Source organism: Desmodus rotundus, chromosome 10 (genome assembly GCF_022682495.2).
Source record: "Desmodus rotundus isolate HL8 chromosome 10, HLdesRot8A.1, whole genome shotgun sequence".
Lineage (NCBI taxonomy): Eukaryota > Metazoa > Chordata > Mammalia > Chiroptera > Phyllostomidae > Desmodus > Desmodus rotundus.
Window position 1 is genome coordinate 73792965 of NC_071396.1, and position 13525 is coordinate 73806489.

A 13525-nucleotide genomic window follows, 5' to 3' on the forward strand; every position below is an offset into this window, starting at 1 on the left:
AAAGAGGAAGTTTTTAAATCAAGATATTGATAACATAACAATATAATGGAGGTAAAGCTAATGGTCCATTAGCTTTGTATATTGATTTCAAGAGTTTTTTTATTGGGGGTACATGGTAGAAGTCTGTATTGTCAGGTTGCTGGGTTAGGATTATTTCTAGATGGGAGATTCAGGATGTAAGATTACAAATGTCCCTTCTAGCTTTTAAAACTCTCATTACCCATCATGCTATTTAGGTGCTTAGCAGTTGGCCCTCTATAAAACATCCGAACTTATTGTTTCAAGTGTGTCCCCATAAATCCACTTTTCTGGCCACATGGGTCTTCTTGTTGCTTCTTATTTTCACAAATTTATTCATGTTATTTCCTTCACCTGGAATTTGGTTCCCTATTTCTTGACCAGTCCATCAACTCTACTTCCTTCAGGTTGTACTTAAATCAGGTATTGAAGCCCTCTACTAATCTATCAATGTGTCATGATCATTATATCCTCTGAAATCTTTGTAGTCAACTACTCTACAAATTACTAAAAACCAAAATGTGAATGCTTCATATATATATATGACACTTTGTTACTTATTATATCAAAGAAATAAAGACACCCAAATAACTAGATTAAATTTGAAAACACCTAAACTTGTGAAGAGTTAATTTTTAGTATAAAAGTAAATGAGTTTATTATAAACAAAGGCCAAAGTATAATAAATTTCAGTAAGTATAATGGAAATTGAGGAAGAGATCACATGTACTAGAATAAATTGAGGGAAAAAAGTAGAAAAGACAAGTCTTGAACTTCCCTTTAAGGTTATGAAGAATATGGATGTGTAAAGAGAAGAGCTGAGAGGACTAAGGAAATGGGAAACAACCATAGCTAGTAGAAAGACAAAAGTAGTAGAAGAAACTAGTTGGGAATAAGGCTTAGAGGGGTTTTAATGAAACAAGCTTAAGGATTACTTCAAATCGACTTCACTATTATTTATTGATTCACTGCCAGGCTCTTGAATGAGCTTCAGAGGGTACAGGAACTTCCTCTGAAGTTGTGTGTCAATTTTTGCATACTTACGTGTTTTCTGGAAAGAGTTCATAGTTTTCATCAGATTCTCAAATAACTTATGAACCAAAAAAAGTTAAGGATCACTGATAAGATCCAAAATGCTGTATGATAAATGGATATAAGAAACATTTGAAGAGGGGTGGGTTTTTTTTTGTGATTGGGCAAAGGTTGGAGAAGAATTATCAAAATGATACAATTTCTAACCTTGGATTTCTTTTTTTAATATATTTATACGTCATATATAGAAAGCTTCCTAAGATTTTATTTATTTTTTTTTAGGGAGAGGGAAAGGAGGGAGACGAAAAGGGAGAGAAACATCGTTGTAGATGGGGGAGATACATCAATTGGTTGCCTCTCACATGCCCCCACCCAGGGACCTGGCCCACAGCCCAGGCATGTGCCCTGACCAGGAATCAAACCAGTGATCTTTCGGTTCACAGGCCAGCACTCAGTCCACTGAGCCACATCAACCAGGGCCATTTCTGGATTTCTATGCTCTGTATCTTTCACATTATTTTAGCACTTATCTATTGTTACACTGAATGATGTTCCACTTAGTGTATTGATCAAAGAATTGTATTTTCTGTTTCTTTCTATATACTCTGCATTATCATGTATTTGTATGACATCAGTCTGTCCTGCAGTATCCCTTCCTTTGTTTAAGGACAGTTCCTTTACTGCATCCTTGATGCTTCTTGATCCTTATATTAAAAAACAAAACCCTCCCTTTGTCTCCAATATCTGCTTTTCACCTACTACTCTACTTTTTTGCTTCCCTCACAGCCAAGATTTTTTATAGAACAGACTGTACTCCACTCTCCACTTCCTAACCAGCCATTTACTCTTTCTAAAGCTATTCTAGATTATTTAATGTCAATAGTTTTCATAGTATTTTGTTTTTAATTATGGAGTGTTTCAAGCATATAAAGAATACTATATAACTCCCAGGTCCCTACCATCCATATTTAATGAATGTCTACATTTTTCCATATTTGCTTCAGATCTTTCTACTAAGGAAACATCACATTAATGATCTAATTGAATCCTTGTTTTTAACCCTTCTTGAGACCTATTCTCCTGTTAGCCCTTCTTTTTAGCCCGTTTAGACACATTTCCCTTCAAAGGTAGCCTCGGTTTTAAAGTTGGTGCTTACCCTTCCCATCTGTGTTATCCATGTTGATACATGGGGTTGGCCAAAATGTCCGTAGGGTTTTTCCCATAAAATAAAAGACATTTTTCATGTTTGCTGATAACTTTATTAATTTGGATATTTTGAATATGTTGGCTATCTCCAGTATGGTATAACCTTGATTGTTCTCAATTCATGTCTTGATTTGATCACTATCAACTTCATCTGGTCTACCTGCCTGTGGAGCATCGTCCAGCGAGAAATCTCCAACATGAAACTTTTGCAAACCACTTAACACATTTGATGAATCACAGCACATTCTCCATATACTGCACAAAAATCTTTTTGTGTGTTTCAGTTTCACGTCTATCTTTATTGAAATAATAAAACATAATAGGCTGGAAATGTTGCGTATTTTCTTCCATCTTTAACATTAAAATGGCTACACAAAAAAATCACCAATTTCGGTTATTTTTTAAATGAACACTGATATGACAGCTGTTACAATACAATCTAACAAAATTGTTTCAAATGAAGTTAAAGACAACTAAGCGTTACTAGAGCCATCTTATGGAAAAAACCAAATGAGCTTCTTGGCCAACTCAATACTTTTACTAATATATTTACCTACTGACAGTTTTTTAATGTTTTTAACTTACATCAATGCAGCTTTGTTTTCATTCAGCATACGTTCCTAAGATTTATTCATGTGGATAAGAGAAAATCCAGTTCGTATACTTATAACTATTGTGTAAGATTCTGTATGAATATACCATTGTTTATTCTATTCATTCCTTTCCCAGTGAACGTTAATTAGGCTGTTTTTAGTTTGTCACTGGTATATACAATGCTGCAGGGAATATCCTTGTACTTGCCTCCTTTTGCACATATGCCAGTGTCTGTAGTGCATTGGATGGCAACAGCATTAAAGTCACCTGGAAACTAGTTAGAAATGCAATCTTCAATTTCCCACCCCCTGTGTAATAGTCCATTGACTGCTGTCCATCCCATTTATTAAATCTCTCTGATAACTTTTCCCTTCTTGCCATTTCCACTTTCATCATTAGATTTTAACATAATAATCTCTGCTAGACTATTGCAGGAAATACAAACTTACTCCTTTTATGCACTTTGGCCCAATTTCATTCTTTATATTACTGTTGGAGTTACTGCTTTTTCAACATAAATCTGATCTTACTGCTTCTCAGCATAAAATTTCATATAAAAAGTATAAAGTGTGTTTATGCATTGCCTTCTGTGTTTGACTCTTTCCTTTTGCGGCCTCATTCCCATCTTTGGGCCCTCTGTTCTTGCATACATAGGATTGTTATCAGTTTCCTGAACTTACTGTGCTGCTTTATGCATTACAGACTTTGTATTTGTTATTCCCTCTTGGAGGTCCCTGTTTACTCCCATTTTTCCATGAAGATGCATCTTCTCTGTGAAGCCTTTTCTGATTTGTCCATAGAATTAACCATATCCATTGTATCTCTACTATAGTATTTACAGTAACTTTTATAATACCTACTGAACACTATTGTTTGCATATATTACAGATACATATACTATACTTTGCATATATTATAGGTACATATACTATAATACCTACTGAACACTATTGTTTGCATATATTATAGATACATATACTACACATATACATAGATACATATAAATCAAATCTTTTCAAGGGCAGGGACCATGACTTACCTCTGTACCCTTTTACAATGTCTCACATATAGTAGATCCTCAGTAAATACTTGAATGGGCAGATAAATGGACAAACACAGTAACGTTCTCCTTGTTTTATTTTACTTGCATTTGGAAATACTTTTAAACTTTTAGAAAAGTTACAAAAATAATCCAAAGAATTCCTGTATATATTTCAGCCAGATTTGTCAATTGTTAACTAGCTATATTATCAATATATAAAATATAAGGGTTTTCTTCTGAAACATTTCAGAGTACATTGCAGACATTAAGCTCCCTTTACCTCTAAATATGTCAGTATTTGTTTCCTACAGACAAATACAGCATTTTACATAACCACAGTATAATGATCAAAGTCAGGAAGTACAACATGGATACAGTTTTGTTATACCAGTCCGTTTTCAGATTTCACCACTCATCCCAGTAATGTCCCTAATTATAGCATTATTTTCCTGATCCAGTATCCTATCTGTGGTCAGGAATTTCTTTCAGTTGTAATTGGGTCTACTTTAATCCGGAGAAGTCCCTCAGCCTTTTTTGTCTTTCATAATATTGTTACTTTTAAGACAATAGTACCATTGTTTTATAAAATGTGTCTTAATTTGAGTTTATCTGATATTTTCTCCTGATTCAAGTGAGGTAGTGGTAAATTTATAACCAGTAATAGAGGAATAGCAGCTAGGTGTTTCCTTTCTAGCCTTTTTCTCTGCTGTTATTCATAGTACTTTGCTTGTTCCATGAAATCTTCTGCTAAAATTGAGTGGAGTGAGCTGGATTAACACTTCCGTGTCAGCTCAGTCACCTAGGTTTAGTTTTAAGTAACCCGAGATATTCATGGTTGTCTGAACTCTGGATTCAGATTGTCTTAAAAACATGTAAAAATTTAATACTACCTTTTGAATCAAAATTAGAACTGTTGATCAAGGTGGGGAATGAATGAATGCCTCTAATTGGTAAGATTATCGCATTTTCCCTTTTTTCAAATGTTATCAAGAGAAGTTCATAAAATTTCAGTTTAGGGACCTCTTCTAGAATCTTAAAGATAGTTATTCAGAAATTCCAAAACTGTAAAAAAATATTAAAAAATGAAAAGCTGAAGTTTTATATCATGATGTGATTTATTTTCTTATTTTCCATGAATGTTTTGCTGTCTCTTATAGGGAGCTTACTAGATTTCCTGAAGGAGGGAGATGGAAAGTATTTGAAGCTCCCACAGTTGGTTGATATGGCTGCTCAGGTACTTGTATATCTATACATGTATCGTCATCAGTTTGAATTGAAAGTGTGCATTAAAAATGAAAAATAATTTTATTAGAATATTACTGTTTATATAATGAAATCATGGAATTTTTGAGTTGGAAGAGACAGATAATCCAGTCTGATCTCCTTATTATAGATAATGTAGTATCTGAAGACTAGAGGTATCTGAAATTCAGGTAACATTAGTATTAGAACCAGGTATATAACTACCATTACACTGCTGTCCTGAATCATATGGCCTTTCAGAAACATACTGCATCCACAAACATAAAATCTATATGTATTTGTATTTTAACAGATAAATTTTAAGACAGTGAATGATTGCTATTCCAAAGGAAATAGTTGTTTTGGAAATCTAAGTATATGATGAAATTTAGAGAAACTTTATACTAAGAAACTGTACACGTAAGACTTCAGCATGCCAAGCCTAGTCCACACTCCTGAGTTCAGGGCTCATAGACACTCTATAGTAGAGGCTGGCAAACTGTTTTTGTAAAACACCAGAAATTCAGGCTTCGTGGACTACGTATATCTCTATTGTTTCTCCTCCCTTTCTTCCTTCTCTCCTGTCCTCTTCCTCCCCTTCCCTCTCATTCACCCTCCCTATCTTCCTCAATTATAGTGTTTTCTATTTTTTTTCCTATTATCTGCTAGATTATGCCCTGTAGCCATTATCTCCTTTAGAGATACTTGATTTTTTAGTGATCTTTTTAACATAAACCAAAATTATTTTCTCTCTCCTTCCCTTGTTTTCCCCCAAGATTGCTGACGGTATGGCATATATTGAAAGAATGAACTATATTCATCGAGATCTTCGAGCTGCTAATATTCTTGTAGGAGAAAATCTTGTGTGCAAAATAGCAGATTTTGGTTTAGCAAGGTTAATTGAAGACAATGAATATACTGCAAGACAAGGTAAAATTACTATATTTTTAATAGGACTTATTAGGGTGACATTGGTTAATAAAATTACATAGGTTTCAGGGATACAGTTCTATAATACATCATCTGTGTATTGTATTGTGTGTTCACCACCCCCAGTCAAGTTTCCTACAATTACTATTATTTAAAAAAAATTTTCCTTCTGACCCCCTGGTAGGAGCTGCCCTGGTCCCCCTCCATGTAGGGGAACACTCAAGCCTGATGCGTCCACTAATAATTTTTACACCCCCCCCCCAAAAAAACATGGGGAATTCTTCAACCTCGTGCTTCATTTTTGAATATTTAGGGAAACATTTTGAGGATGGTAAACTTTTCCCAGCTACCATCTACAGTTCCCAAGTTTAACCCAAATAGTGTCTTGTTAATGCAGCTTCTTCCCAGCTCTGTACTAATTGCAGAACCAACTGCCATCAAACATCTCAGTGTTCAGGCAATCACGGTAGAAGGCTGCCAGGCAGGCTAAAATTATTTTTTAATAAATGCTTGTAACCTAACGTTCAGCAGATTTTCTTAGTTACCATTCTTTTGAACATACAGGGTTTTACAGAATAAGAATAGCTCTAGATCCCTCAGGCGTGTCAAACACTGCTTTTTAATTGGTTTTAAATTATATATAGTATGTGATACCATGGCTTTCTGGTAGTTACTTCCCTGAGGAAGAACTTGACTGGGTATTCTTTGCATTATAAATATAGCTCCCTTTACACTGTCTTTACACTTGTTTTTACACTTCTTTTGGCTCACCAACAAATAAACATTTTAAAATTCTTTTGTAACAACCTCAGACTCATCCAGATTTTACTATACCAAGGACCGGAAAAGGTCTATTTGAAGCTAATATATTAAATAACATAATTTTATAAAGGCTTTGGAAACCACTTCTATGCCAGATTTACAGTAAGTCTTTATTGTATATAACATTGTGATAAAAAGCATTTGAAAATTAACACTGTAAAAGGGTGAGGGAAGGAAACTGGTGGAAGTTAACATAAGTTGATTCTTCTCTTTGGCATCTGCCTCTCTCAACTCTCATTCAGCGCACATTAATGAACACACATATAATAATGTGCATGTGGAAAGAAAATCGGTTTTTTAATTCCAATTCCATCTCTCACTAGCCCAGGGATTTCAAACAAGTTATTGAACCTTTTTGACTGAGCCTCAGTCTCCTCACATATAAAGATTAGATGGTAATGTTTACATTTCAAGATTGTCGTGAAGCTTTAATGAAGTAATAGGTGTATAGTGCCTGGCATTATCTAACATAACAGATGCTCAGTAAATACTTGAACTTAGATTTTAATGTGGAAGGTAGATCTATATATAAATAGCTATAAAGCAAATACTCCATAATCTAATGTCAAAGGAGTATATAGAAAACACTTTTCCGTAAGAAGTTCTCTGGCAAAGCAGAGAACCAGAAAGCCGTCACAGAGGGGATGGCTTGAGAGCAGGGCCTCGCAGAGTTTAAGTTAGGCAGAGATTAAGTAAGATCCAGTGCCCGTCACCACAGAGGTTGTCCATCCTACATGAAACCTTCAGTGATGCTTCATACCTGCAACAAAGATGCCTTGTTATTCACGATAATCTCAGAATAAAGGACATACCTATAAATTAACAATTTTAGCCTTTTTGAATTGATATATAATCCTCTCTTTTTTTTTTCATCAAACTGTGACCTTTTGTCAGTGACTATATTGGTACACAAACTATGGGGAACTATTCTTAAATTATAGGTTCTCAACCGGTGATTTTTGCCCTGTAGGGAACATTTGGCAGTGTCACTATCTTGAGACATTTTGGCGTCGTAACAACCAGGAGGCTGCTACTGGCATCTAGTGGGGAGAAGCCAGGCATACTGCTAAACACCCTACGGTGCGGAAGCTAGGCCCCACCAAAGAATTACCCAGCCCAAAATGCCAGTAATGCCAGGTTGAGAAACCTGCCTTCAGCACAGTGCTTTCTTTTCAACCTCCATACCTCTGTGCAGGTCCCTCCAGCTGAGTATCTTCCTATTCCTCTGTAGTCTTTACCTATAAAATTCTAACCATTCTCTAAAGCTTAACTTAGTTGTCCCCTTTCTAATTAAACCTCTTTTGTGACTGTGCTAGTGAAAATTGATCTTCTGTTTGACATCTAAAGAACTGTCTTAACACTAACTATATACATACATACAGAAATAACCTGAAGTATGTAAGAGTCCTAATGTTGCCACTGTAAGTATTAAAACTGCACAAAGTCTGTTTTTCTTTCCCATAACAATTATCATAATGCTGTGTACATAAAAAGCATACAATAAAAATTTGAGTAAATTAATATAGGCTTCTAAAAATGATAGTACAATAAAATTTTCCAGAGAAATATCATAAAATTAAAAAGAGATTATGGTTGAAAACTAATAAATAGTAGAACCCAACAGAATACGCCCTCTTCAACAATGGTTAGCTATAACTACTAGGCGATAGACTGACTTAAAAGTTATAGGTCCTGTAATGCACGTTTCTGATTGCTGCTTATTGGCATTTCTACGTCCGTTTTCTAGAATAGTATTTGTACCCACCAACAGTACTCCTTTTATGTCATTGAATATCTTATCAGGAAGAAATATGACTTATTTTAATATCAATTTAAATATTAAAAAATGTTTCCCACGTATCTTGTGCTTTTGAAGAATTTAACACTGATGACACATACAATGAGAATATTGACAAAAAATTAGTCCTCCTTATTCCATATTTATACAAATAGATTTTTAAAAACAGTTTGCTTAAGCAAAATTGTCAATACTGTTTTAGGTGCAAAATTTCCAATCAAATGGACAGCTCCTGAGGCCGCACTATATGGTCGATTTACAATAAAGTCGGATGTATGGTCATTTGGAATTCTACAGACAGAACTGGTAACAAAGGGCAGAGTGCCATATCCAGGTAAGCTTGCATTTTATTCCCTCTTGGTTATCCCATCAGTGACTTTAACTGAAATTTGTTAGGATCAGAAATGTAAGGGGGAAGGCCTTTTTTCCTCTCTTTGTCTTTCTCTTTTCTTCCCTCCCTTCCTCTTGTTGTTCTGGCACTGGATGGACAGCAAACTGATAGGGCAAGCATGAGGTGTGCCCCTCATTCAGCTAAGCCTTCTCCCTTAGGGCATTTTCCAAAAGGACCATTTACCTCTACTATTCTCTCAGATTAAATAGATACATCTTCGGTATTCCGGGTCATCTATCCCACACCCACAACCCCCCTCTTCCAGGCCCTATCTTACAAGTTGTGATAACACAAGGTGAGCTGTAGATGAGGGTGGGGGAATTACAAAGGAATACAGTAAAAGAACTTTGTAATAACTGGAAGAAGCTCAAACAGGTGACACTAGATAAAGAAAGTGTTTGAGGAAAGTGACTTGATATAAAGTCACAGTAAGTATATTTGACAAAACCAGGACTATACATCTTTCTTCTGAATTCCTATCTGAAAGTCCTTTCAGACATTATCTTGCCACTGTTCCTCATTAGCCCAAGTTTGGTAATAAGAAACTGTTAATATCAGAACTTTGAATTAGCACCCTAAATTTTCATTAATCAATTGGGATTGGCTTTTTGAAGGCCTTTAGTGTTGAAAGTAAGGTTTTAGGTGTAATGAAAAAAAAAAACAGGAATTCTGAAACAGTCCAGCATTTTCTAAGCTTTTCTTGATATACTTTGACATTGAAAATTTATTTCTTTGTTAAAATAATCATTTCACTAAGTAAACTTACTATACTTTGAATCAGTTTGTGGTTAGAGAATTTGTTCTGTTCTTCCTTTTTCCCTAGTTTTATTGAGAAATGATGGTGTGTATCACTGTATAAATTTAAGGCATACAGCATGATGATTTGAACTACATATATTATAGAATGATTACCACAGTAGGTTCATTGTATGCTAGTGGTGTTTGGCATCATTGTTTTTTACTGTTGAATGTTTTTTTAATGTGTTAGGTATGGTAAACCGTGAAGTACTGGAACAGGTAGAACGAGGATATAGGATGCCTTGTCCTCAGGGCTGTCCAGAATCCCTACACGAATTGATGAATCTTTGTTGGAAGAAGGACCCTGATGAAAGACCAACATTTGAATATATCCAGTCCTTCTTGGAAGACTACTTCACTGCTACAGAGCCACAGTACCAACCAGGAGAAAATTTATAATCCAAGTAGCCTAATATTTTATATGCACAAATCTGCCAAAATGTAAAGAACTTGTGTAGACTTCCTCACTTATGTACAGGAATCAAAAGAAGAAACTCTTCACTCTGCATGTTTTTTAATGGTAAACTGGAATTCCAGATATGGTTGCACAAAACCACTTTTTTGTTGTTGTTCCAAGTGTTAAACTCTAAAGTACCAATGATGGATTTTTCCAACTTATTTCAGGGTCCAGAGAAAGTATAGCTAAGATATCGATGACAGTGTGAGTAATAGCGTGACAATGCAGATCGACAAGGCTACTGTTCATGAGTCACTTTCTTTATTTTATTCCCCAAACTCCGAATTGCTAAGAGAAAATTGTTTATCATTGTAGACAAAACTTGGGAAGAATGAAGTTATACCATCACGAAATCTAAAATCAAGGAACTTCATGGGACCAAATGATTCCATTCCATTTTAAAATTTTTCTTGCATTCATTCTTCTCAAAAGTTTTTTCTAAGTTGAAATTAATAAGAAGTTTTAATGTATGCCTCCCTTTCATGAATATGAGCAAGATTTTTAGAAGAAAAAAGGAATATAAACAACACCTAAAGCTTGATAAAAGGTTAGCTAACAACAGTGGGATGTGAAAGTATAATGCACTATGTTAATACTCAAACTCATGGGACTGGAAAATGGAACTTTTACACTTTATTTTCTGAAAAGCTCAGTTTAGAATAATGAAGGTAACTAGAAAGTGAGTTCATCTTTTATAAGTGCATTGATTTTTTTTAAGGCAATATATAATTGAAATTATACTATCCAGTCCAAGGGAAAATCTTTTAATCTTTAGAATAGCATGAAAAAAATAAGTCCCAACATTTAAATAGGTATTGTGAGATATTGCTAAATATGTATTTATGGTAATGGGTGCCACAAATGTAAAATATCACTAGATCAGGGACTTGAATGCACTTTTGCTCTTGTTGCATATAGACTAACAGAGAGGAAAATGTATTTAAAAGAAATATGAGAAAAGAAAAACATTAAAGTTTTACAGGTAGAGGAGATGGAATCTTATGTTTAATATTGATTTATGGAGTGACAAAATGGCTTTGCTGGCACTCAAAGCTTCTCACTTATATCTATTTTTTAAAATTTTAAGAATTATAAGGTATGATTTAAGACTATCTAACCATAAACACTAAGTGACTGGTACAGCCTCAAAATAACTAAGTTAAGGCTTCCCACTAATTCCAATGATACAGCTTTTATGCAAAATATTTTTTAAAATCCAGTTTTCAAATTTGTGTTTGAATCTGCATTCACTTTTTAAATATACTTAATGGTGATGCATTTTTTCTCTTTTAGAATTAGTTGATTTATAGAGGAAAGCTTATTCAGAATAATAACAGTGGTGAAAAGAGGGGACAGTTTTTGCCCATTTAAAGTACACAAGTAATACATATAAAATAAGACTGATTTTTATGACTAACAAATTCCAAAATATGAATTTGAATAGCAGGATTACTAGCTTAAGGATCTAGCAAAGGAACTGAATCTGACAAATAAAAGTCTGGTATTTATGTTTTAAAGTACTCTTATAGTCACACTACAGAAAGCAATACATTTGGTCCCCGTATTTCAGGAATATAATTTTTAACTACCATCACTTACCTGATCATTAAATTTAACATCCTGTGCTGTGGTATCTGTGTTGAAATTCAGACCATTTTAAAATGTGCCAGTTGAACTTCATGCAAATTGGCAACAGTTCTGGTACTACAAACAGTTCTTGTTTCTTACGTTTACGTAACCTGCTTAGTATTGAATCCCTCTCCAAGAGTATCATCCTATGAAAACTGCCCTTAATGTCTGCAGCCTGTGACATCAGATTTTTAAAGGGCTTCATGTGAACTGCGGTTTAATTTTTCTAGCATTAAAAAAGTATAATAAAATGATATGTTTATGTACTAATTCTGTTCAGAAAAATAAGCCAGGAAAAGTTGTATTCATTAGGTTTTCGTTAGGTTTTAACTGAATGGAGCTGTTCCTTATAATATCAGTTGTATAGTAAGGAAATAACACTAACTCAATGTGTATTCGGTTTAAATGGTTATGTATTTTTAAATTGCCAAGAAAAACAAAACAGCTTTGTACATTTGAAGATTTTTTTCAACACCTTTTCACCTTCAATATCTTAATGTGGAACCTGACCCTTACCAAAAAAAAAAAAAAAAAAAAAAAAGTTGGTAAAAACAACCTTTTAGCACAAACACTTTTTTAAATGAGTAATGGTAGCCTAAAACTTAATATTTTTATAAAGTATTATAATACTGTTTTATGGATAATTGAAATAAAAATTCTCATTGAATATACCCATTTATCTGTTTTGCCACTATTCATACTTTCTCATCATATTTTTTTTAATCAGGTATTTAAAGCAAAGTATATTCTGAATTTTTTTCCGTTAGAAAAAGAAATGTTCTGTTATAACTCTTGAGCAGAATTAAGTTAATTCTTTATTAAGTTCAGAACATTATTGAGCTCATTCTCTGTGGTTAGTTTTCCATGTCAGGTGAGTGACTTTTTTTTTTAAGTTAAACCAGCAACTACAGGTAATGTACAGAGAACCTTAAGTGATTTAAGCTATTCATAGAGAATCTGTGTTGAAGGATAAAAATTAGAAAAACAACTTTTGATCATAAGGAATTTAATTTTTTTTAAATGGGAACACATGAGCCTTGTTTCTGTGTGTGTTTTAATTTCTATATATGTAATGAAAATAAAGTTATACTAAATTATGAATGGGCAATCAAAAGCATTTGTTATTTTCAATAAGGTGTTAATTAGTATTACCTTTTATTATATGTTATCTAAAATCATTAGCTTTGCTTTTCCCTAATGATTTCAGAAGAGTAACATTTAATTAAACACATAATTTAGTAGACATTTATTAAATTTTTTTATAGTATAGTAGTAGCCCCTTAATACTTTCCTAGTTTGCTAGTTACCTTTTAATTTTGCAAGTAACTTTTTGACATTTCAGTTGTACATTTGTATGTTCTTTTTTTTATGCTTAGAAAGTCTTTTGCCTCCCCAGAGTACATATTTATCGTATTAAATTCATGCTTTTCTTTTTTACATTTCTCTCTCATTCATTCGGAAGTTACATGGGTATAAAATGTGACTTAAGGCCCTAGCATGCTATTTTTCCTACAGTTAATTTTCCTAGCACCATTTATTGGTTAATTCATTCCCACCCATTGGTTT

The 13525-nt window shown here is 33.8% G+C and overlaps 1 protein-coding gene across 3 annotated transcripts in view; it reads left to right on the top strand.

The window, feature by feature from the left end:
• YES1 (YES proto-oncogene 1, Src family tyrosine kinase) overlaps positions 1–13060 on the top strand; it is a 71420-nt gene extending 58360 nt beyond the window's left edge. For all 3 annotated transcript variants that reach the window (XM_053912770.2, XM_053912771.2, XM_053912772.1), the window contains 4 exons: positions 5050–5126; positions 5911–6064; positions 8887–9018; positions 10064–13060. In XM_053912770.2, the coding sequence (XP_053768745.1) occupies positions 5050–5126; positions 5911–6064; positions 8887–9018; positions 10064–10272 (572 nt within the window). In that variant the 3' untranslated portion in view covers positions 10273–13060. The remainder of the gene's footprint in view (positions 1–5049; positions 5127–5910; positions 6065–8886; positions 9019–10063) is intronic.
• Positions 13061–13525: the final 465 nt, after the last annotated feature.